Consider the following 26,488-nt stretch of genomic DNA (forward strand, 5'->3'; position numbering starts at 1 on the left):
CTTGTTTTTATTATATTCAATATTTTTTCAAGAGTGATGAATACTAAATAACTGAATCCTACTTCATGTCAAATTATTGTAATGTTTCCACTAAATGTTATATATATTTTTTAATGCTTCCAGAGGAAAAGCATGATCGTCGAGGTAAATACTAGATTTTTATATATCTTGGCTGTAATAAATGTCTAAGAAGGAAATATATTGATGTTACCCTTCTAAACAGTGACGCCACACAGTTAGGGTTCACATAACATGATCGACATCATCATGTTGGCTTTAGGTGTCAATTAGTTATTTGTTGTTCACTTACCAAATTTTTAAATATATTCTTCAGGAAAAGCAATTGGTTAAGAATTAAATCACGAGTTTCTGATTTTGTTTTGTTGTAGTTCTGTGATGGAAATCAAGAGAGATGCAAGTCCTTTGATTTCCGTCAGCGTGCCTTAACCGTCCTGCACCCTCTTTTTGTTAAAATGGATCTGTTTTCATTTCATAATATTATCAGTATTTTTCTGTTTTAAAACTAGGTTCTTTTAGCCACGAGCCAGGTTCTTCTCCTGTGAAGGTTCAGCCTGGTACTGTTGTCGCTGAGCCATATTCATGGAAGAGTCTCATCACTGGACAGCCAGTACTACATCTGAAGACCACAGCAACACGAGCAGCGGTTCTTAGTCTGCCAGCTGGGTACTCTACCTACTTTTATTAATGGCTGTTATCTACATGTTATCTCCTGCTTATAGCCAATAAGTCATACTATGTGTGAACTGTTAAGAAAAACAAAAAACCCATCATGTACATTAAGTATTCCATATTTTTAATAAAAATGGCAATTGACCCTGGAGTATATTTTTGATAATAAAATTTGTCAGTTGCATTGTTCAAGCTGAACAGTATATCTTGTTGGTAATCTGGCAAGTTTGTTTTATAATCTATAATCAAATTCAATTTCTTTCAATAAAAATAAATGCAATATAAAGATTCATTCAACATGTAAAGTATCAAAATAGCTTGTTGGCAAATTCAACTTGAATATCAATTTACATATTTTACAAAAGACAGCAATAATTGTATATTGTTTTGTTTCAGACGACATGTATTGCGCTTTATGATGAGAAGTCCTCTGGCTTATCACATCCATCTTTGTTCTTCAACCCAGTTTGTCTTTGGTGACGAGGACACGGTCATGGCTCAACTCACAAATGTCAGTAACACCTTAAGATAAAGTCATCTTACTACTCATACCTGTCACAAGAGATCACCTTTTGCTATCCTTGTGTGCTTACTGAAATCGGCTTCACAGTAAATTGGGAGAAAACAAGGAAAAATTTGATTAGCAACAGTTGGCAGCAACTATTATTTAACTTCTATCACTCTCTACCTATCATTCTTATTATCTTAATATAAAAATCTTTCCAATTTCTCCCACGATTTCAGTCTGTTTCAACCCTATCTGTCAGTTTCTTCCGACTGTCTTCTGAGCGGTTCACAAAAAACCCCTAACAAAAACCAACTATTATTTAACATTTTAAATAATTGTGTAACTCTGAAACTTCTTGCGTAGTTAATCTCAACACGATACTAAAAAATTAGTTATCTAAAAAAGGGAAAACATGGTTATAGAAAGAAATTGTGCATATATCAGTAAAACTAAAGTATATAAATGAAACAAAAGTCAATTAAGATATGTTTGTTATGTTGTATATTCAGTGAAGTAAAATGTCTTTGTTACATTGTGTATTCAGGAAAGCTGCCGATTCCGAGACAATGCAGCCCAGGTTATTAATAATCTTGGCAAGTGTATCAATGCTTTGGCATCACCAAATCCCGAGAGTTTCCAGCAGGCATGGGAGGAACTGGTGGATAGTCACTGTCCTTACCGACACGACAAGCGGCTGTCAAAGCAGCATCATTTCCACGTGAGTTTGTAGTGACCTGTACACAGGAGAGCTCGGTCTACGCAGTTTATTCAATTTACTTGTAATCAGCTGTTAACCGCTTTTAACAAAAATTGTGATTAATGTTAATGAAACTTGTGATGGGATGTGGCAGGTATGTGTAGCACTCGAGATGAGTACTTGTTGTGTTGAAAGACAAGGACTGGAGTGTAGAGTTGGATTGGAATGGATGTTGAAATTTTGGGGTCATCTCACTGAAAAAACAAAATAGGGCAGTGGGATAAAAAGAAATGAAAATAAGAAAAGAAAAAAAAGTATTTTTTAATGAATAATTTAACTTGGTTTGCATTTAAACAATAAAAATGTGTTACAGCTCCTATGTATCCTCTATAACATTTAACCTATAGGATGGTTATTAAATTAATTGTTCTATAGGGCCAACATGCTTATGTGTACATTTAAAAGGTGTTTTTCTGCCAATCTTTTGCAGATTTTCAATGAATCTCTCTATGCCACATTAAAGAAATCACTACACGACATTATTTGCCCAGAACTGGCATTTGCAATCCGAGTTTTGCTGTTTGATGCATCAACGCCCAATATTCTCGGTATTCGTTATTCGAGCCGTCCTGGTGAGTGAGCTAGTTAATTTGACAGCGTTAGTTGCCCATACAGACAAAACTTAACTGCTCTGAATCCCCTGCATGCAAGTCTCGTACACCTTAGTTTGTTGTCTTAGTTTATTTTTTAATAGCCTAGGACAAGCAGCAATCCGTCTGAGATCAAAATATCAAGTATGTAATATCAGAGCTGAGATACATTTGGGAGATTAGTTACTTGTAATTAGTGAAATAGTCACCTGTTAAACTTGTTTTTTGGCTTATGGTGATATCATACATTGAACAATATTTAAATGATGATCAAAGTTCAAAATATTTTAAAATCATTAACAAAGTGTAAAGTCAAAATTACAGTTTGTGATTACAAAAACAAAGATTACTTATTAGTAATTAAATTATTTTCATGTTCTAAGATCAGATCTAGTATTATTTTTACAGAAATATCTGTTTAATTGCATCCCAGCATATTGTGAATTGGTAGTTAATAGATGGCATATGTCTACTTGATGTATAGTTGTGACACTTGGTTCGTAATGTTAGAGAAGAATTGCACTCCTGCTACATAGGCTGCTCTTTTGATTATCAGCAAAGGATCTTTTGTGTGCACTCTCCCAGAGATAGGACAGCACCTACTGTATGGCCTTTGATGTGTCAGTCATGGAGCACTGGTTGGAACAGAAAATAACCCTATGTCCCTGAAGTGAACACTCTACCCCTTAATTGAAATGTTTTGTTTTTCCAGGACATTCTTAAAACATTTGAATTTTTATCAAATATTAAGAAAGTTTAATATTTTTAAAAATTTCATTATGGATATAATGCAACACTGTGATAATGTTACTTAAAGATTCTGGGGATGTGTATTTTGTAAGGAAATGAAGTGCTTAAAAACTAAACTGCTATTGCCTGTATAATTAAGTTGCTAATTTACCTGTTGAATTAATTGAAGGTGTGTATTTTTTAAAGCATAACTATTTGCCATTAAAGTGTACACTAAAAACTCTCTGACAGGTTCTAGTTGATTATTAACAGAATTAACAGAACTGAAAAATAGTTATCTTTTTAACTACGTTAATGTCCACTGGTGTGGTTGTTTTTACAGAATTTGGACTGAACAGTTGAAACATTTCTTTAAATAAGTGTTTTCTTTTAAAGCAAATTCGTTCAAATGAATAAAATTCAAACGAAACAAACTTTCCTTACAATGGCTTATGTTTGTTTGTAAATTATTACAAAGTCAAATAAAAAAGAATTCACTACTATTGTACAGGGAACATTTTGTTTTTAAAATCTTGATTAGCGATATTTTTAGTCAATTGAAAACTGATTAGCAACTACTGTTAAATGTTTTATAATTGTGTAGCGATCTCTGAAACTTGTGTAGTGAATCGCAACACGATACTTAACACATTGTTACCTGTTGTACATGTTTAAGAATTTGAGCTATGTCATGGATAAGAATTTGAGCCATGTCATGGGTAAGAATTTGAATGGTATGAAATGATTATATAAAAAGGCACAGTCATTGTATTATAGCAAAATGAGATGAAAACCAGTTATGTTTGTGAAAAGCAAGTACTTCCAAAATGGGCAAGTGTATCATTAATCATGCATGCTATTGTCACAGTGATCAAGTTTTACAAACAGAAAAAACCCCGATTCCTGTTCTATAAATCTTGAATTGTTCCATCACAAATCACAATAAATATGAACTGTATTTCTTGTGTGTTATATATACGGCTTGGGTTAGCATGTTTTTGAACGGTATCTTTACAGACATTTTGTAATTAGAAAAATTGGGAGTAATCTTTTAAAAAGCTAAATATTCTATGAACCTAACAGGCACAGCAGAGCAGATGGGACTGGGATGGGTGTCTTGAGCCCCCCCCCCCCCCCCCCCCCCCCAACAATAATTTTGAACAAAAAAATATTGGTAGTAAATCTTATGGCAGAGATGAATTTTACTTGTAGAATGCAGGAGATTGCATTTTAGGACATCTAGTTTTCAAAATTGTATCAGGGAGCATACTCCTGAACCCCCATAGAAACTGCTTTGTGACCTCGATCTCAGTCAGCCACCCACCCACCCACCCACCCCCTACCCCATTGTCTACTTGCATCCACTGTGCCTGCCTAATGTTAGTTTGTTAATAGTGTACACTTTATTAAGCATTTGATTACATACTTGCATTGATATCAATTCCAGTGTTGGAATTTATAACAAACATTTTAGTGAATTGCTTAAATGTGTCTCTAATTTGATTTTAGTAAACTTTATAAGAGGCTTTAAAACATAGACTGTTCATCCTCTTGAGTGTGAAGTTTTCTTTTGTGGATAATAGATTAGAATCAAGTTTGGGGAAATGGCAAAATTAAACAAGTATTGCTTTTGATCATTACATAAACAAGATAGAAGAAAACATTTATTACTGAAAAGAAATAGATATATAACTTTCAGAATATAATCAATTGATCATTATAAACCAAATAGATTAAGGATTAAAAAACTGAGAATTTAGCAACTTAAATTTCACCTATGTACTAAACCATTAAAATAAATTTTAATGGAATTTGTATTTTTAAAAAGTTTGTCATTTTGGTGATACATTAAAATAATGCCTTCCTACTTGAACTTTCAAGATGACAAAAGATGTCTGTCTATTGCAGTTGATAATTAGTATTATAATGTTTTAAATTACTTTGTGGTAAATAGATTCAATTTTATTATAAGCAGGAATTTCTTTAGAGATTGTATTGTCGTAAGTTTAATTAGAACACATTGGAGAAGAGATTGCAGCATTAAAGGGCCAATAGACAAACAAAAAGATCATAATTGTGAGACAAATAAGAGTGACTAAAATTTATCCACAAAATGTTTTAACACTATGCTGGATGAAAAGACTATGTGATGCAGTGTGAAATTTGTTTTGCTTAATCAATCCTAGTTTAACAGTAGACTGGTTGATTTCAGCGACTGGTTCGGCAGCCAGTCAAAGAGGCTCAGCTAAATTGAGTCATAAGTCAAAGCGTAAGTGGCAGACATTGTACAGTCTCTCATTTAAACATTGTTCTAAGTTGTTTTCTTCGTTTTCTACATTTTCATTTCGCAGTCGTAAGGACAAATAATTGTTCTTGTCTTGTTACTATTTGATTTGGCAGTAATTTTGTTCAAATTGTTTCCTATGTCAAAACCTATTGTTCATGGTTGCCAGTCAATTTTTATTATTTTGTGGCAATTTAGTTTTGATTGAAACATAAAATATATTAATATCCATTGTTTAATCAATGTGTTTGTTTGACGCAGATATCTTCTTGTTATTTATTGTTTGAATTTTTTTTTATATATATAGAAAAAAGATTCATTTAATGTGTGTGGAAGAGTTTAGTAATAATGTATTCTTAAAGTAACAATTTAATATTGTATCTGAATAATCCTTTTGAAAGTACTTTAAAATATTTTAAAAATATATTAAATGCGTATTTTGTGTGAGTACTAAAAGGTTTTAACTAAAATGAAAGAAACAAATTAATTTGATAACGGAGAAGCTAACTTGCATATATACCTACTCTGTCATGTTGTTGTATTGTCTGTGGCACAAACTCATTTATATATATGTAGCACGCTAAGCTTTTAACACTGTGCTTCTTAACTGTTGTGACAGTCAACTTACATGTAGATGAATTCTTTTAAAACTGAATATATGTTGTAAATGGATTTAATATTTAGTACTTCATATACTGTCTAGAGTAGATTTCTTTTATTTATCTTTAAAATATATAATTATATTAATATATTATTTTTAAAATTAAATATTTAATAACACATTTTTCAGGGATGTATTTTTCCATTGTTTATTTTTTAAAATGTTTAATATTTTATTGAATCAAATATCATTTAATACTATCTAAGATTGATCTTTTAAAAATATTTTATTTAGCATAATTATACCTACATGGGTTAAAATAAGCTACCATCCGGCACATGTATGGTTACTGTTTACAAAAATAAATAAAAATGCTGTTACTTCATTACAGATTACTTACATGGTTTTGGCAGCTGCTTCGTACAATTGCCTACTTTTGTTATAGGGTTCGACTTTAAGGATTAATTGCTACCCAGTGGTCAAACTAGCCAGCAGATTTTAAAAGATGCTAGCTTCTCGTAATATTTGGCCTAATTGTCAAAGTGTTACATGTAGCAATAGTTAATTATCATATATCTGTGAACAAATAATTTTATTTGTCTTTGTACCTAATAATGTACCTAATACATTATTATAGTAGGTTTTAAGTAGTTAAAACATCAGTTAATCTTTGTAAAAACAAAGTGGATGAATTTTTCTAATATTTATTTTTATCTACCCTGTACATGCAGTCATACATGCTTGTTTGCATAGCCCCAAAGCATAAAAAAGTGCTAACGGGTGGCTTATTCAATTTGACTTGCAAAACATATGATGCATGTATTCACACTGTTATAGGTACTTAACAATTCACCCTTTTTTATGAAGGTCTTTTTTTTTAATGAGAATATTGACAATAATATACATTAATTTACTCACCAGTGGTACAACAAAACAGTATACAAATTTTTAAAGTGTGTAGCACAAGCTGTAATATACATGGTGCTTATGAATAATTTATTAGCATATTCAGTACTGTACCTCTGCACAAGGCTGATTCTTATGAATAATTTATTAGCATATTCAATACTGTACCTCTGCACAAGGCTGATTCTTATGAATAATTTATTAGCATATTCAATACTGTACCTCTGCACAAGGCTGATTCTTATGAATAATTTATTAGCATATTCAATACTGTACTTCTGCACAAGGCTGATTCTTATGAATTATGATAGAGTGGTATTGGTATGGAGCTCTGATTACTATCATGTCTACAGAGGAGAGCTGTTATCGATCATGCTATTTGGTTATAACTCCATCTGTAGGAGGAATACCACTTTATAGCGTGCCAGTACAGGCACAAGTAACCTGACAGCTTCTGTAAACGAAGACAACTGAATTTGCATACATATGTAAATAGAATAATATTTCAAGCAAGGAATTGTAAGTTTTTTGTTTTTTTAACAGATATATTACTTAAATTATTTTGAGGGTGAAGTACCTTTAATAGGGTTGATTATACACATTATTCTATAATTAGCAAGTTGTGACATACACATCTAATATTCAGTATTAAGAAAACAAATAATGGGTATAACCTAGATAAGTTTTAAGTTTTCTTTTTTGGTGAATTGTGGGGAAAACATTTTTCAAATAGAAAAAAGGGGATTCTCAAGAATATAATCAATACCAATACATTGACTAAATTAGTGTTCCAGTTTTATATATCTTCATCATATACTTGTAGCTGTCAAAGTTCTAAAGTATTAAAAACTAGACAAAAACAAATACATGTAAATAATGAAATGTAATGCATCTTTTGCCTAATCACAAGTTTTGGAGTTTCAGGATATGCTCACATGAGTACATGTTTTCCAGTCTTAAAAATAACTCTACAGTAAAGCCCCATTCACATGACCAAAATTTACACTCATGAGTAAATATACATATATGCTTATTTTAACTACTCAAGCAATACTTTTACTTATATGCAAATGTTAATTTGCATGTGGTCTCCACTAGGTGCAAATTATTCAAAATTACACATGTGAGTATATTTACTCATATGACCAAATTGACTCAGGTATGCAAATTTGCATATATGTAAACAAATACTCTTGTATGCAAATGTCTGCATGTGACCGGGGTTTTAGACCAAGTGGAAATGTCCTAACTGTGCAATTAAGCTGCAATAAATATATATATATATATATATGCAAGTAATATTTAAGTTAAATGACTGATTAGTTAATATGCTAGAATGGATTACTTAGCTTACAATTATAACACTTTTTTTAATCCTGGAATCTCGAATAACTTAAAGATTGCTAAGAAAATGTAGAGTTTCAAAGAAGTCATTCTACACCAGTCCTTATGTAACTTTAAAGGAAGAGTAAACTAAAACATGAGCCTTATGTGTTGGAAAGATGCATACCCGAACCACCAACACATACTGAAACTTTAACAAACAAAAAACATGTAATTTTAGTGTTACTAAAAAAACGTGGGTATTCTTGCAGCCATTTTCTTTTCTTTTCAAGGTGTCGGGTACAGCTAGCTTAGGGCGAAGTGACATAAGCTCCTGACCAACTTCTATATGCACAGTGTAAACAAAAGCAGTAATTTTCGACAAGGCACTTCTCTTTGATCAACCTGACTTATAAAACAACATAAATGACGTGATAATATAATAAACTATTTAACTAATCATAGTTCAAGTTGCATTAATGGAATGAAAAGGGATTATAGTATTTTTCTCTGTTAAATAATCCAAAGGGAAAATATACACTATTAGGCCTATTGGTATGCTACATTAGAGCAAAAACGACAACCCACAATACCCAAGTGATCATTTTCTTTTCTTTGGGACTACATAATTGGTCAGTTTTGTGGTTTTAGGTAGGAAAGTCTACTTAATCAATAGTTTTACAGAACTATTTACAGTAATAAACCATGTCCATTGCCATGTTAAGGGCGACGGGTAATATTACACATTGGAAGAGTAATTATGCAGCTTGGAATTAATTATAAATGGATGGTTTAAACTGTTTGTTTTTTCTAGTATTTTAACATAATTTCCAAATATGTAATTTACTAACCATATGTTCTATGTATAATCACTGACGTGGTTTTATTTATTTATTTATTTATTTATTTATTCATTTCTTTTCAGTTTATTGATTTATTTTTAATTAATATTTTTTAATATATGTATGTTGTCAATTTGGTGACATATGTCTTCTTTTCTTAGTTACAAAACAGCAGTAATTGGAATAAAATCTCATTAATACAAAATCTCATTTTGTATTAACTAATACACTAATTTACTATTATAGATCATAATCTTATCTCTTCAGCAAAATAAAAATTAATGTAGAAGTTAAACATACAATAGATTTTTTTTATGGTTGATTTTTATTTTTATTTATTTTTTGTCATTGACACTTATTTTTAAACTTTAAATATAATTAGCTGTACGTTATATTGGCCAAAATAACTAGACTAAGTGTACATTATTTGTTACTTTTTGTTCTTATCACTTTTATTAAATTAATATTAAAATATTTTCTACAATTATATTTAGTTTAGAGCACCCAGTGTGTTGTAAAATTGAAAACTGAATTATTATAAAGACTTACAAAATTTATACATATCTGCCATTCTTTTATTATAAGATTTGCTTTGCAAATAATCGTCAAGTACAGAAACATTGTAATGTTTATTTATCAATTCATTATGTGAAGAGTCCATTTCCAAAATGTTACATAATACCCATTTGATTGGTTAAGCAGGGTATCACATTCTGTCATAGAATGAGGGTAGTGTATGCTGAGATTGGTAATACTACTATATAGTGTTGTAACAAAAACTGTTACTGTACAGTATTGTATTGCCAACATACACTACCATCATTATGCTTGCAGTGTTAATGTCCAAGATGTGAAAATAGCATTTTGGGGTTGAACTCTTCATAAATATTAAGATTATTCTACATATACATGTATATACTTCATTATAAAATACTTATATATTATAAATATTATAGCTCTTCTGCCATGCATTGTGATATCTTAATTTATACAGTAATTTGTTGACTTGTTTCTTTTCTTTTCTGCATGCTACCATTATAGAAGCCCCAACAGAGGGTATGTTCAGCTTTTTGGTTTTCTATTTGTTGTGTGTGACTCACATGTACTGGTACAAGTATGACATATATGGTCCATAAATATCTTATGAATATGCAAACTTATTTTTTGTTGGTTGTGTCATACTATTTATTTGTAATTTTGTTTGTCTAACCAAGTCTCATATACAAGAGTGTGATTGTAGTAGGCTTCCTATGCATAGTTGACCCCTGATTTTCGGGTACTGTGTCTGTAGAAAAACTTGTTATATACCAGCTATTAGCTATTAGCAATCAGTTCCAAAACTAAATAAAGAGCTATAGTCAATAGTTAGTAATTAGTTGGAGATGCTACCAGTACTGACTGCCACCCCAAACTTTCAATATCCACCACGATGAAGGAGGTACAAGGTAAAGTTTGAACATGTTATCAAAACAGGTTTAAGCATATCTGTTGTTACATGAGTACAAGTTCTGACTTCTATGTCATCATATTTGTCAAAGATTATGGACCTTTTTCTGTTCTGCTTCTTCCTCTTCTTATTCAGTACTCCTTCTTTTTGCCATTCCTTCTATCTTTCCTACCATTTGATCCTAAACATCTCATATCTACATATGTTAGTAATGATACATTCCAGACATAAAATATTCTGGTTTCAATGTACTTTATATTGTGGTTGAAATACTCGGTCCCTGTTATTTGTTCAGTTCAAGCATTAGTTTTAGGCTTAGGCTTACATGTAGTTTTAGACTTGGAATAAACATTCTGAATACCTTATATTCTGAGATAAAATACGCAGCAGAAAATTTCCAGGCAGACTCAGTATATTATGACAAATACACAATCAGCCTTTTTTGTCCTTTCATCTTTCTCCTAGTGTCAGCATGATCTCATTACAGCTGTGTGTTCATCAACAGTGAGAGATGCTAACATTCACTAACTATTTAACTGATACGTGATGTGATCATTTGGTTTAATGTGAAGCACGTAAACCAGTCTAGAGACCGTTTTTCTGCTTGGTCGATCTGGCTGAAGTGTGCCGTGATAATGGTTATTTAACAGCAAAGCTCAGTTTTTACTATTTACTTGAGACTATTATGTTCAAAACTCCATTAGACTATCATGTTATGGTGCCTATGTACACCATCATATTTAACACCTTTTTAGATCATCATATTCTTTAGACCCTTGTGGTCCAAGGCATCTTTAGAACATTGTATTCTAATACACATACTTTAGACACGAATGAGCACATTAAAACAGTTTTTGCTTTGAATCTACATTGTCTTAATTTTATTCCACAGTCATGTATTTGAGAAAAGTAACATAAGTCTGCAGTACTTTACTGTAATTACTACATGTAGTTTATTGATGGCATTAGCTGCATTTTATATATTTAAAGAAACATTTTTGAGTTTTCAACAAGATGTGAAAATGTGGTTGCTTTTGTAGAGTTGCTATGAGTTTGTTTTTACCTGAAATGGAATTTTTTTTTCTTACATATTGCTTTAACTAAACTTAACTAAACATGGTGTGGTATTTTCTTAATTTGACACTGTTTATCTTAGTTTTCTGATTTAATCTATAAAAATATAGCAACTATAAAAACATTGTGTTTAGAAGTGTAGTAATTAATGTTTTTTAAAATTTCATTTTAAAAATTATTACACATTTGTTTTATTTCATACTGGTTAAAGTTATTATTATTCTTTATATTATTTTATATTTTAATTGAGATTCCTTTTGGATTTTTTTTTTACATTTTGATATAAATAACATCTGATACACTTCCAGAAATGAACTTTGACAATATGCCTGTCATAACGGATAAATATTTATTTCAAAATGAAATTAAGAGGCATTTTAGTGACAGTTTTGTTGCAATCAACAATTACACATTTCTTGATGTTAAAGGACAAGTAATGAACACTGCATTAAAGTTTGTCATAATATATTTATTTAGTAATTTGTGATTTGGTTGTTGAATATGTCGGTCCCATGTTAAATTCAAATTCAACTATTGTGTAAATGACTGTTTAAAATTACAAACATAATTTAGTTTCTGATGTTGGTTTTTATGAGGGTGGAGGAGGTGAGGGAATGAGTAAATTGACAAATATACCTTTACTTTTGTTATAGATTCTTAAACTGCATGACAAGAATATTAAAATCATTTGTTTAAAATTAATTATAAGGCAGTATTTTCAATTTTCTTTTAGGTGAAGTAGAAAAAGTAGAGCAGTGGTTAAATAGGTGAGTGATTTATTTCACCAGTTTGTATTGTATTTTATTGGAGCTAATTTGCTTGAAGAACACAGGTTGTTGGCTAATTAAAGAACCCATTGTGACAACATAGGATATTTTCAGGTACCATCATGAAGATAGAAGCAAAGTATTTTTATATTATCTAGTTTTCCTGTCTGTATTTAAAGGGACACGCCCTAGTTACGGCTAGTTGTTAACCATTATGGCATTGTTTTTCGCTATTAAACCCATTTTGAGGCATTGTTGTGCTTCGAGCGACATCTACCGGTGACATCAGAATACTAACTTTCAAAATTACTTCAAGCAATTGGGACATGGGGATTCCCATGGTATTTATCGATATAAAACCTGCTTTTTCACTCCATTTGATAAAAACGTGATCTAAGTGTGTTACAGGTTTGTAGATTAACCAAATTATAATTTATTTTAGCTGGATGGAACTAGGGCGTGCGGCTTTAAGCATTTGCTATACTGTCCATATTGTACTATTGGCGCAGATTGGGGGGGGGGGGGGGGGGGGGGGGGGGGGGGGGGGGGGGGGGGGGGGGGGGGGGGTGGGGGGGGGGGGGGGGGGGGGGGGGGGGAGTCTATACAGGCAGGTACTGTATTTTGCATTTAATATATCCTTTAAATCGTATCTTACAAATTTATTGTCATTATACTTCTCATTTTTCTTTTTCTCATCTCTTGAAAAACTGTAATTTGAGGCAATGCTATATGTTTTTGATGATAGTTATAAAACTGCTTTGTAATTATTTTTTGTCTCAGAGAGATTTCCACTGAAGAACATGTGGCTGCAGTGAAGATTCAGAAAGCATGGCGTGGAGCCTGGGTACGCAAAATCAAGGCTGCCAGAATTCCAGGTTTGTATCAGGAGACACACCATATTACTGCAACATTGTTCTGTCATGCATCAATACTGAGGGGTGAGATGTAGCCCAGTGGTAAAGCGTTCCCTTGGTGTGCGGTCAGTTTGGGATCAATCCCTGTCAGTGGGCCCATTGGGCTATTTCTCGTTCCAGCCAGTGTACCACAACTGGTAGATCAAAGGCTGTGTGCTATCCTGTTTATTGGATGATGCATATAAAAGATCCCTTGCTGCTAATCGCAAAGAGTAGCCTATGAAGTGGTGACAGCAGGTTTCATACCTCAATATCTTTGTGGTCCTTAACCATATGTCTGACGCCATATAACCGAAAATAAAATGTGTTGAGTGCGTCATTAAATAAACCATTTCTTTCTTTCTTTTTTCCATACTGAAGTTAGAAATAGCCCACATGAAAATATTTCAGTAGAACAACAATATTGTTGCAAAAACATTAATATATCTATTGAAGTGACATTTTTATATTTATGGACAATAAAAATTGTATTGTGGTAAAAAAAAACAAAGTTAAACTTGTTTCAGGTACTGATGAAAATATAAAAGTTGTAGAACAGTTGCAGAAAGCCTGGGCTATACTAGAAACCAATGCTGAGGAAACTGGATTGTACTTGTTCAGGTAAGTGTCAATATATTGCTGTTATTCATTTTTAAAAATTACTTTGTGTAACTGAAACATCATTAATCACTTTTAGTACATGGCTATTGTAAACTTTATTTATTCTTCAATTATTTTGGTTATAGGATGCAGTAAATCTGATATTTTATTTAACATAGGAATTGATATATTGACTGAGTTTGATTACATTTACATTTGTATGTCCATACGTCTAATTATAGCATGATTACAGTTTCAAGTCAAACATCCAGTTAAGAACATTTTGTAGGTCCAGGTTTACAAATGGAGCCCTGTGATAAATTTTGCTTATCACTTTCGATTTAATTACATATAATTTGAGTTGAGAATTATGTTTTATATGAATTGTATAACAACAAGTGACATGACTGATTTGCAGGGAAATGTTTAAACTTAATGAGGACATAATGCAGAAGTATCCATTCTATCAAGATGAATGGAATAAGATCTCATACGCTGATTACCGAGGCAACTACCCAGAGCAGTCTTCTGGAGCATGGTTTGTGGTGTTCCGAGAAATCTTCTATGTGAAGGATGAGATGCTGGCCGTGCCGAAGCTGTACGTCCCGATCAGCACGTGTCTGCTGCGTGTCGTCAACAATGACACTGGCGAAGAGATACCAAAGGTCTTCCAGAAGGTGGCACCATATGTGTACAAGAAAAACAAGGTTTCAGTGCTCTTTTACTTTATAGTCCAGTAGTACTTCAGTTTTAGTGATACGTATAAAAACAAGGTTTCAGTGCTCTTTTACTTTATAGTCCAGTAGTACTTCAGTTTTAGTGATACGTATAAAAACAAGGTTTCAGTGCTCTTTTACTTTATAGTCCAGTAGTACTTCAGTTTTAGTGATACGTATAAAAACAAGGTTTCAGTGCTCTTTTACTTTATAGTCCAGTAGTACTTCAGTTTTAGTGATACGTATAAAAACAAGTTTTCAGTGCTCTTTTACTTTATAGTCCAGTAGTACTTCAGTTTTAGTGATACGTATAAAAACAAGGTTTCAGTGCTCTTTTACTTTATAGTCCAGTAGTACTTCAGTTTTAGTGATACGTATAAAAACAAGTTTTCAGTGCTCTTTTACTTTATAGTCCAGTAGTACTTCAGTTTTAGTGATACGTATAAAAACAAGGTTTCAGTGCTCTTTTACTTTATAGTCCAGCAGTACTTCAGTTTTAGTGATACGTATAAAAACAAGTTTTCAGCTAGGGATGGGACGATTATTCGATGTTAAAAAAGCAAGCTTTTTGGCCCACAGTTTTGTGCACTGTTTCCCAAATTGCGAACAGCAGTTCATTTCGATTTTTTTTTTTTAATGGTACATGTATAAATGTTTCCGCACCTTGCTGGTAATCCCAATGAGCCGTAAAGTATTTTGGCCAATCACAGTGCTCGATTCCCTTAAACCTGACATGTTTGCATGGGCGATAGGTATCGTTATGATCCTGCACAGAACCCGTGAATTTCTTGCTGGGACCGTAAAAATTGTAACCTCCCAAATCTCTGACCTCCGTGATTAATCCGCCGAGAGAATAAACATTTTAACCTTCTGAGTACTGCAGGCGAGATATCTCGCCCGATGTCACGTCAGTCGATATACTGTACACTGTATACAGTGCATTCCCCAATTCATATTTCCCGCCGTTTTGCACACGACACTCACCGGAAACGGAAATATAATTAAAGAATGTTTTATTTTTTTTCGGCAATAATGGTTTTCGGCAAGTATTTTCACTTGACAACAATGGTGGCACATCGCGGTCATTTTCAGGGATCGATAGCTGATTGTGACAGCTAATTTGATAATAAATTTGATCGTTTTACCAACAACGAAAATTACCAAATATTGCAATATGAATCGTAGTTCGGGTTTTAAAAAAAATTCTGGTCAGAAAACCACTGTTATTGAGAATAATGGACATAAATACTGGACAGCTGGCCACAAATGCCCATAAGTAAATGCAACTTTATCGATTTTTTGCCTAATTTTAATCACCATTAGCCAATCTAAAATAATAAAAATTACAAAAAAGACACGAAAATAATACTTTAAGAATTATAAAATGGTGGACCTTAAAAATTGTAACCTCCCAAATCTCTGACCTCAGTGATTAATCCGCCGAGAGAATAAACATTTTAAGTATGTTTTCTCCCAGTATTCAAAATTGAAAAAAGTAGGCCTAAACACTTATTAACTTTAAGAATTATAAAATGGTGCCCAATTTCTGTCGTATTAAAACGATTCAACATCCATAATTATGGGGTGTTGAATATCCGCTTATAAAAATTACCAATTCTGCTTATAAAAATTGCCAATTCCATTTATAAAATGTGTTTTCCATTTACTGGACTAAAATTCTGTTTATATCTTCAGAAATAGTCAGGTAAGGCTTTTGGACTGCTATCCATTTTCATTGGTATTTAATAGACATTATTTCAAAACATATATCACGAATGTAAAGAATTTAATAACAGGAAGAATGAATTTTATTTCTAAGACATGCAAAAAAACTAAATTGGCCCTTGCTTAATCTCAAACATGATTTTGGGGTAATAAATAATGATTATGTATTCTACTGCATAGGCCTACCTTTTGCAAGTAAAAATAAAAAGGTTGAGTGGAATTTGTAATTAAAATTAGTGGAATTTGTAATGTAAAAAAAATATTATAAATAGAAAAAAGAATGTAGATAAAGTTTGGACCAGTTCCCCTTATCCTAAAGGAACTGTACTTTATCTACATAGTTTAAAAAAAAGTCATATTGACCTTTGAGAATTCGGTACTCCCGTCTTCAATGTTTGGTGAAAAGATGAAGTGTTGAAGTGTAATTGGTTAATTTATATAAAGTGTGTGCATGAACTCTTGCATCAGTTTACAGGTGAGCACTCAATTGAATGCAGCCTAGAAATTTACCCTACCAAATAAAACCGAGCCAATCAATATAAACAAAATGGCGGCCAACAATGTTCGGAAATGTGCGTTTACATTTTGTCGTAGAGTAACGTTTTTTGTCATGCTAAAATGGTTCAGATGATCGATTAAGTAGAAAAAAATGTATGTATATTGACAAATAAATAAATTGACAACAAAAATTGGCATTTTGTTTGACAACTTGGTAAAATACAATTTCCTTTTAAGATTTGCGATTGTGTGATCGTGGAAAATTGGTACCCCTACTAATTTCTGTAAGTTTTTTATCGGGACAGAATCATCCACAGTTCCAGAACTACAATGTACACAAACTACTTTTTTTTCTTTTTTAAAAAATAAATCTTTGCATGTTTTTTTTCACTTTCAGTAAGAGCAAAAAATTAAATAAAAATAATAACTAGTTAAATAATTCACTATTATATATTATGTGCATGTACTTGTGTTTGCTTGATACCTTTTTACATAACTTGTGTTGAGTTAAATAATCAAAAGTAGGCCTATATATTATTTATTTGTGCTTATATCGAATAATTCATACTTTAAAAACCCCAAAACTTCTCATTAAAGATTTGACATTATCAAAATAATAATAAACATTACAGAAATATGTCTTGACATGTATCTTTCTTTTAGACTTCTATAATGTGTACATGACACCCATATATTATGTACTCCAAAATGCATTTAAAGATAACTAAAGTATCAAAAAATTTTTAAAAAATACTGGAGAAACTATCCCCGGAACCTCAGCATTCTCGTCCCCAAAATTATTTTGCCAACCCTCTAAACTCAAATCCTGGGGGACACATTGCCCAAGTATCCCAGAGCCAACATGCAAACATGGCATGTTAAAAATGCAATTTTTGTTTTCTAGTTTTACTTTACAGTTAAGTAGTACTTTTAAATTAGTTATAAGTATACACAAAAAAGCAAGGTTTACAGTCAAGTAGTACTCTAGTTTTAGTGGCTCTGTGTTACAAAAAACCTCAAAAACCTCAAGGTGTCGGTGCCATTTTACTTTACAGGCAAGCTGTGTTTTAATTTTAGGGGTGTGTATACAAGAAAAACAAGGTTTTAACTCAGTTTTATGATCTTGCTTTACCATTAAATAGTGTTTTAGTAAATCTATGTTTACAAGATAAAAAGGGTTTCAACACCGTTTTAATTTACAATCAAGTTGATTTCAGTGTCAGTTCTTTTTTACTTTAAATTCAAATAATGTTTTAATTAATGAAAAGGTCACTCTTTATGTATACAAGAAAAATATGGTTTCAGTTACATGTATGTTGTTGACTGTTTTAAGTTTAGTACTTGTGTGAGTTTAAGATGGATACAAATTTTTTAAATTTTATTTGATCTTTAAAATTTCTGTAAACAAAATGGAACAGAAATATGGAGGATGGTTGAATTCATGAATTTTTTAATTTTCAACAAATATTTTTGTATTTTCCCTTAAACAGAAAGGCTATACTTTTGTGGCTGAAGCAAGGACCACTGATCAGCCACTGGCTGCTGGCACCTGGAGAATGCGCATGATTGGTTCACTCAGTCCACTTCCTGCCCCCAAGGGTCATGAGATCAATTCGGCCTTCAATGCCAGAGAAATCAGAGATTATTATTTGCCAAACAATAAAAACATTATTTTCAGGTAAATTTAAGTCTGTATTATTATAATAGTTACTGTAATAATTGTAATTGTTGTGTACTGTCTTTTACCTAATATCTTTTTCAACACGCCTGTATAAGAGATCTGTGTGTAATCTGAATGACCCTTTGTGTCTTTACGTTTCATTCACATACATGTCGTGTGGAACTGTGCTTGCATAACCTATTTGCTGTTCACACAATATTTATACTGTAACAGTACTCAATGATATTTTGCTCATCTTTGCACTCGTTCCAGTAAACATTCCGGATCAACAACTGCAGCCTTTTTTTTTTATATGAAATTTTACATTAATAAATTATCTAGTGTTTTATATTATTTTGAAAATGGGTTACTCAAAGTAAAAGGGTTGAGCACTAATTAACTAACCTGATGTTTCTCTTCTACTTTACAACTGTAAATGTCGTTTCTACAGGTATTCAGTGAAGGTTGTAGAAGACCACTTAGCAAGTTTACAAGTGAACGCATCCAAACATGACGTCTACATCAAACTGCAGATACTTGACAGTGAGGTGGAATGTATAAGTGCTGTTGGCAAAGGCCATGTTGTCATACCTGCTTACATCTTTCACAAAGACTACAACCCAGACGAATCGGAGACCAAACGATCAAGCTCCAGATCTTGTTAGTCTTATATTGTTGGTGCACAATATCTTGCTCATCATATTAAATTAATTGTTTATGCAGAACAAGAATATTAAAATTGTAATATTTTACCATTTGGTGTAAACAGTGGTGTTATCAAGAATCCTGGGTGAAAAACTATAAAGTACATGTACATAGAAAATGTTCATCATATATGCATTAAAACGGCAGCCAGTTCTTTGATAATACAGAGTTGTGGTCAATGGAAGCGTAGTCAAACTAATGTTTACTTTATATTTGATACTAAAAACCAATACGGTGTACTAAAAACATTTTTTACAGCAAGTCAATGGAATCCTAGTCCACTTAATGTTTAGTTTATACTTGATATAAAAACCAATACGGTGTACTTAAAACATTTTTACAGCAAGTCGATGGAAGCCTAGTCAACCTAATTTTTCATTTATATTTGATATAAAAACCAATACGGTATAATTAAAACATTTTTACAGCAAGTTGGTGGAATCCTAGTCCACTTAATGTTTAGTTTATACTTGATATAAAAACCAATACGGTATACTTAAAACATTTTTACAGCAAGTCGGTGGAATCCTAGTCCACTTAATGTTTAGTTTATACTTGATATAAAAACCAATACGGTATACTTGAAACAATTTTACAGCAAGTCGATGGAAGTCTAGTCAACCTAATGTTTAGTTTATATTTGATATAAAAATCAATACGGTGTACTTAAAACATTTTTACAGCAAGTCGGTGGAAGCCCAGTCAGCCGAATGTTGCAAAAGGCAAGGGAGCTACATCAGCCAGAAGTGATGGGAGATCTTCAGTGAGTTGACTGTTTGAAACATTCTGTGACTTGAAAACTAAATGAAGACTTTTGTCTACTTTAACCCAGTTCATATAATTTACATAATTAAAAGCATTTGCACGGTAGTTGACCTTTCTAAAGGCAGAGTTAAAATAATGATGTGACTTGATAAATAAACTGCATGTACATTCTTTTTTCAACTAATAAACCATAAACCATTTTGCTAACATTTTAAAGCTTTACTAAAATAAACAAAGTTTGTTTGTGGGGTTTTTTCTGATTTGTGGATATATGTAGCCAGTTATATATCAAAGTATCTATAGTAGGTGGGATAAGATGCCTAAAGAAACTGGTTGATTATAATTCTTTTCAAGACAAATAAATTTTGTGGCAGTATTTTATTGTGCCATTTCATAGGTCAACTTGTGTGTGACCATGTCTTCAAAAGTCATCACCTCTCTCGCCACTTTTTACAACTTTATTGATCATTAATTTTTCGCCTGTTTTATAACCTTCAGACTACTGGATAATTTTTTGACAAAAACCACGTTAAGTGGGTACAAGTTGATAACTTTTGCTCACATATATTCACTTAAATGTTTTATAAATACATAAAATAAAGTTCATATTTGAATTGGTAGGTATTATTTTTGTGGGGTTTTCTAATTTTAATCGTATTTTAGATCGGTTAATGTTGATTAAAATTAGGTTAAAAATCGAAGAAGTTGTTGTTAAATACAGGCATTTGTGGCCAGCAGTTCAGTATTTGTCCATTATTCCCAATAATTGGGGGTTTTTTTTACCAGAATGTTTTTTAAAAACTACGATTCATATTCCAGTATTTGGTGATTTTCATTGTTGGTAAAATGATCAAATTTATTATCAGCTGTCAGCTATTGATTCCTTAAAATGACTGAAATGTTCCGCCATTGTTGTCTAGTGAAAATAATTGTCGAAAACCACTTTTGAACAAAAAATTCCCAGGTATTTTCCATTGAAAACGCAAAACTAAAACTGCTATACTGTTTCCTGTTGTTCTATTATTATTTCTGGTGAGTGCCATGTGCAAAACGGCTGGAAATATGAATTGGGGAATGCACTGTATACAGTATACAGTATGTTGACTGGCATGACGTCAGGCGAAATGTCTTGCCTGCAGTAGTCAGAGGGTTAAAATACTCTGCTTTTGTCATAAAGGTTAGCTATTTAAAGTTTATAACTCATTCTCCTTCGGTTGAAAAGGTCTTTTAATACTGTACAGTAAAAGAGCTATTTTCATAAAACAGCTATTCAATATTTACTCTGTATTTGCGAAATTTCAGGAAATCTTAATGGTTAGTATTATAAATGTACACAATACATTTGTTTAGACACCATGATGCTTCATAGTGTTTTGATTGTTATGTTTGTAGAGGAGCAGTGACCGCTCACAGCAGAGTGATGACCAAGATGAAATAAGTATGAAGGTATGACAGCAGTTTTTATTACCACTAATTATTACACATTATTTAATTATTGTAATCAAATACATTTTTTTTTTTAAATGGGGATAATTAATAAATTCCATATAATTAAATTTAAAATGTTGTTATGTAAATGATACTTATTCAATGCTTTCAGCTACCTCAAAAATTGGAATAATCGCATAAATATATATATTGATATTCTCAACAACAATTTTTAAAAAGAAATTGTATTCAACTTAATTATTCATGTTATTTTGTTGCATTGTATATTGTATTTGACAACCATGGTTAAAACTCAAACCTAATCCAGTGAAACCTGTCTAAATTGGACAACTAGAATCCTGTCAAAACCAGCTAACCTTCATGGTCCCGAATTTTCTAACTTCTAAAACACCGGATTCTGTCTAAATCAGATAAACATCAGGTCCCTGGTGCGATCTGGTTTAGACAGGTTTTGCTGTAGATGTTTTTAATGTACAAATATGTACAAATATGTACACATACTTTTCAGACTCACAAGTACATCATTCAAGCCACAGTCCTGAAAAACAGCTGGCCTCTGTCAGAAAGTAGTTGGACATTTGTTCAGATGCTCAAAGAGATGGAAAAGAATGAACTGAAAGGTGTTTATCCAAATTGTAATACAAATTATTTTTATTATGATGTAGTTTTATGATACAGCTTAAGATAAAAGTAAGTCTTAGAGTTATAAGGATAAACAGATCTGGAAGGTTCACCAGAAATTACTTAAACCACCTTTGTTTGTCCTGTTCTGTCTTAAGTAAGTATAATATGAAAATATATTCTCCAAAACTCCAAAGAAAACATTCTGTATCCCCCTTTCACCCTTTTGAGTGTAAAATGTTTACTCTAATTAAAGTTGATAAATTAGTAGTCTTTTGATAATACTGTCCTAATGTTTCATGATTATCAGTATTTTAGGGGAAACCAGGATTATTATAATAATGCTATTTTATCAAAAGAGCAAAAATTTAGGCCATAGGCTACCATGATTCAGGTAATGAGTAAACGTTGTATTTTTGTTTGGTACACACTGGGAGAAATTTCTTAAAGTGTAGTATAATATGTACTGCTTACCTTTATAATTCTGTTTTTCGTTGATATTTAGTGGCATACAAGGAAAGGGCACCCTCTCCAAAACTCCAAAGAAAACATTCTGTATCCCCCTTTCACCCTTTTGAGTGTAAAATGTTTACACTCTAATTAAAGTTGATAAATTAGTAGTCTTTTGATAATACTGTCCTAATGTTTCATGATTATCAGTATTTTAGGGGAAACCAGGATTATTATAATAATGCTATTTTATCAAAAGAGCAAAAAGTTAGGCCATAGGCTACCATGATTCAGGTAATGAGTAAACAACGTATTTTTGTTTGGTACACACTGGGAGAAATTTCTTAAAGTGTAGTATAATATGTACTGCTTACCTTTATAATTCTGTTTTTTGTTGATATTTAGTGGCATACAAGGAAAGGGCACCCTCTCCAACAAAAGAAAAACAACAACCGGCTACCAACATCAAGTTAAAAGGTGGTGGCAAGGGAGGTAAATCTGAAAAGGGCAGTAAAGACAAGGATAAAGCGGGTTCGGGATCCCGGCCAGGATCACAGCAGTTTGACTTCACGAAACCTCACTGGACACTCAGAGTGGTCAGCGATCAGGCTGCAGCAGTAAGTCAAAGTTACATTAAATTTTGTTTAATGACAGCAGCATTTGTTGCCCAAAGGAAACAATTTATTTCAGTCCAATTTAATCTCCCCACTAACTTGGAGGTAGAGCATGCATTTTGGGCCCGATTTGAAACTTTCAAAGTTAGCCTTGTGTATCAGTGTTTTATAATTTAGGACACAGAGTCTAGGGACTATTAATAATTAGCCAGTAAAAGGAGAAATATCAATGTTTCATCATTATTAACCAAATTACATTGTCAACACTTTGCCGACATTGGCCCGATGTTGAGCAAAATGATCGTGGAGAATATCAGTGTTTTATGTGGGAATTATGACAGTTTTTATATCATTATATACATATTTGTATACAGCAAACAATAATACATCTCTTCAACAATGTGTGACATGAAAATACTTACTTGATACACAACAAATGGCGAAATAAAAATAATATGGCAAAACAAACCGCCGCCTCATTTGAATATGCAAAGAGGGCATGCATGTGTTTCTCAAAGAAGTCGGTAGATGGTGCATGATGGTCAGTAAATTCCGTGCTCTAGCCATAAGCGGGCCATGGGTGGCTAGCAGATTGCATTTTGATGAGAGTAGCTGATGGAGGTCCCAGGAAGTGGTGTTATCTGGGATTCCACTCACTGTTACTTATCGACACAAATGGTCACATTGTATATTGAATTAGAACATTTTAATAATCCACCATCTTGGGTTCAAAGTTCATGTCTTGACATTTCCTAATTCACCTGTAACTTTATTATAACAAATATGACTTTCAATTTATCGGTTTCAATATCAGCAATACCACTGGATTCTTTATCCACGAAAACAACACATAAACATTTCACAACCATCCAATGCAGAGGTCGAAAGTCCAACATTGGCATTTGTTACACTGTCCACCATTAATCTATCTGTACTGTGCCAGAATAGTACAGCATGATCTGTGGTTGTTTATTAAAAAAAAGAAGTATGCCCCTCCCTCCCCTGAATTGTGATACATAAAACTGCAATAATTGTAAAGTTATATAATTATAATTACAAAATTTCCCAATCTATACGATTTCCTCTATTCTGATTGGACGACAGAAGAAAAACTGAATGTTATCCTTCGATAAACCTCAGAAAATGACGTCATTATACCAGCTGGAAAGGATACTAGAAGCTGATTTATGTGTATTTTAACTAAATATGGTGTGTCCAGGCACTTGTGCATAAATTTTAGAAGATGGGGGTTGGGGGGGGGGGGGGGGGGGGCTGAACTGTGGTTAGCGAAATTAAAAAGGGTTAAGACATGCTGCCCCAGAAAAGTATTGAAACAGAGAACATATGCTTCAACAAGGGGAGGGTTTGACTGCTGTAACCCACCCTCTGCACAAGCTCCTGTCTTTGTAATTGTATAAAATCTATTTGTAATTTTTTTTTTGTAATGAAAGAAAGAAAGAAAGACATGTTTTATTTAACGACACACTCAACACATTTTATTTAAGGTTATATGGCATCAGACATACATGTATGGTTAAGGACCACACAGATATTGAGAGATGAAACCTGCTGTTGCCACTTTATGGGCTACTCTTTCCGATTAGCAGCAAGGGATCTTTTTTATGCACCATCCCACAGACAGGGTAGTACATACCAAGGCCTTTGATATACCAGTTGTGTTTTTTGTAATGAATTTATCGATGTACAACTGTCACAAACTGCATAACATTGTGTAGCGTAGTGAAGGATTTTAAACTAAACACCTCAGAAAATTACCTCATTACGTCAAATGGGACGTCATTACATAAAGCATGTGAAGAACGTTAAAAACTGATTTATGAATTACGTGTAGTTTTAACTAAATAGTTTTACTGTTTGTAATTATAAGAATTGTTCGTAATTTATCGATGTATAACAGTCACAAATTTAGTATAAAATTGCTTTGCTATGCTACATGAGTTTATACAATTTGTAACGATTATACATCGATAAATTCGCAAAAAATTACGAACAATTCTTATATAAATACAAAATGGGAATTTTTTTAAATATTTTAAAAATATATATTATTCATTCAGGAAGACATTGAAGTGCGTAAAGACACAGAACGAGCTGATGAGATCAGAGCAATGAAGAAAGCATGGGAGGATGCTGAGCCAGGTCGGGCAGCAAAGGTAATACACACTTACTTATCTGGCTTCAAAACTTGTGTACATACAATACACACTTACTTATCTGGCTTCAAAACTTGTGTACATACAATACACACTTACTTATCTGGCTTCAAAACTTGTGTACATACAATACACACTTACTTATCTGGCTTCAAAACTTGTGTATATACAATACACACTTACTTATCTGGCTTCAAAACTGTCAACACCCAATACATACTTGTCTGGCTTCAAAACTTGTGTATATACAATACACACTTATCTGGCTTCAAAACTGTCAACACCCAATACATACTTATCTGGCTTCAAAACTGTCAACACCCAATACATACTTATCTGGCTTCAAAACTTGTGTGTATACAATACACACTTATTTATCTGGCTTCAAAACTTGTGTACATAAAATACACACTTATCTGGCTTCAAAACTGTCGACACCCAATACATACTTGTCTGGCTTCAAAACTTGTGTGTATACAATACACACTTACTTATCTGGCTTCAAAACTGTCGACATACAATACATACTTATCTGGCTTCAAAACTGTCGACATACAATACTTATTTGGCTTCAAAACTTGTGTACATACAATACACACTTACTTATCTGGCTTCAAAACTGTCGACACACAATACATACTTATCTGGCTTCAAAACTGTCGACATACAATACATACTTATCTGGCTTCAAAACTTGTGTACGTACAATACGCACTTATTTATCTGGCTTCAAAACTGTCGACACACAATACATACTTATCTGGCTTCAAAACTGTCGACATACAATACATACTTATCTGGCTTCAAAACTTGTGTACATACAATACACACTTATTTATCTGGCTTCAAAACTTGTGTACATAAGTTACACACATACATGAAATACATATATTTATTTGGCTTCATAACAGTCTACATACAACAAACACATACTTATCTGGCTTCAAAACTGTTTACATAAAATACATCCTTACTTATCGGGCTTCAAAACTGTCTACATACAATACACATACTTACCTGGCTTCAAAACGGTCTACATACAATACACATACTTACCTGGCTTCAAAACGGTCTACATACAATACACATACTTACCTGGC

General features: G+C 32.5%; 1 protein-coding gene across 2 annotated transcripts in view; it reads left to right on the plus strand.

Moving 5' to 3' along the window:
• LOC121370662 (androglobin-like) overlaps positions 1-26,488 on the plus strand; it is an 85,449-nt gene that overhangs the window by 52,207 nt on the left and 6,754 nt on the right. For both annotated transcript variants that reach the window (XM_041496050.1, XM_041496049.1), the window contains exons 25-42: positions 124-144; positions 528-684; positions 1,087-1,201; positions 1,743-1,916; positions 2,386-2,527; positions 5,487-5,543; positions 10,272-10,286; positions 12,485-12,518; positions 13,299-13,393; positions 13,939-14,032; positions 14,430-14,718; positions 18,441-18,628; positions 19,062-19,270; positions 19,999-20,078; positions 21,473-21,526; positions 22,038-22,149; positions 23,006-23,217; positions 25,293-25,388. In XM_041496050.1, the coding sequence (XP_041351984.1) occupies positions 124-144; positions 528-684; positions 1,087-1,201; positions 1,743-1,916; positions 2,386-2,527; positions 5,487-5,543; positions 10,272-10,286; positions 12,485-12,518; positions 13,299-13,393; positions 13,939-14,032; positions 14,430-14,718; positions 18,441-18,628; positions 19,062-19,270; positions 19,999-20,078; positions 21,473-21,526; positions 22,038-22,149; positions 23,006-23,217; positions 25,293-25,388 (2,144 nt within the window). The remainder of the gene's footprint in view (positions 1-123; positions 145-527; positions 685-1,086; positions 1,202-1,742; positions 1,917-2,385; positions 2,528-5,486; positions 5,544-10,271; positions 10,287-12,484; positions 12,519-13,298; positions 13,394-13,938; positions 14,033-14,429; positions 14,719-18,440; positions 18,629-19,061; positions 19,271-19,998; positions 20,079-21,472; positions 21,527-22,037; positions 22,150-23,005; positions 23,218-25,292; positions 25,389-26,488) is intronic.

The sequence above is a fragment of the Gigantopelta aegis genome, chromosome 4 (assembly GCF_016097555.1).
Source record: "Gigantopelta aegis isolate Gae_Host chromosome 4, Gae_host_genome, whole genome shotgun sequence".
NCBI lineage: Eukaryota > Metazoa > Mollusca > Gastropoda > Neomphalida > Peltospiridae > Gigantopelta > Gigantopelta aegis.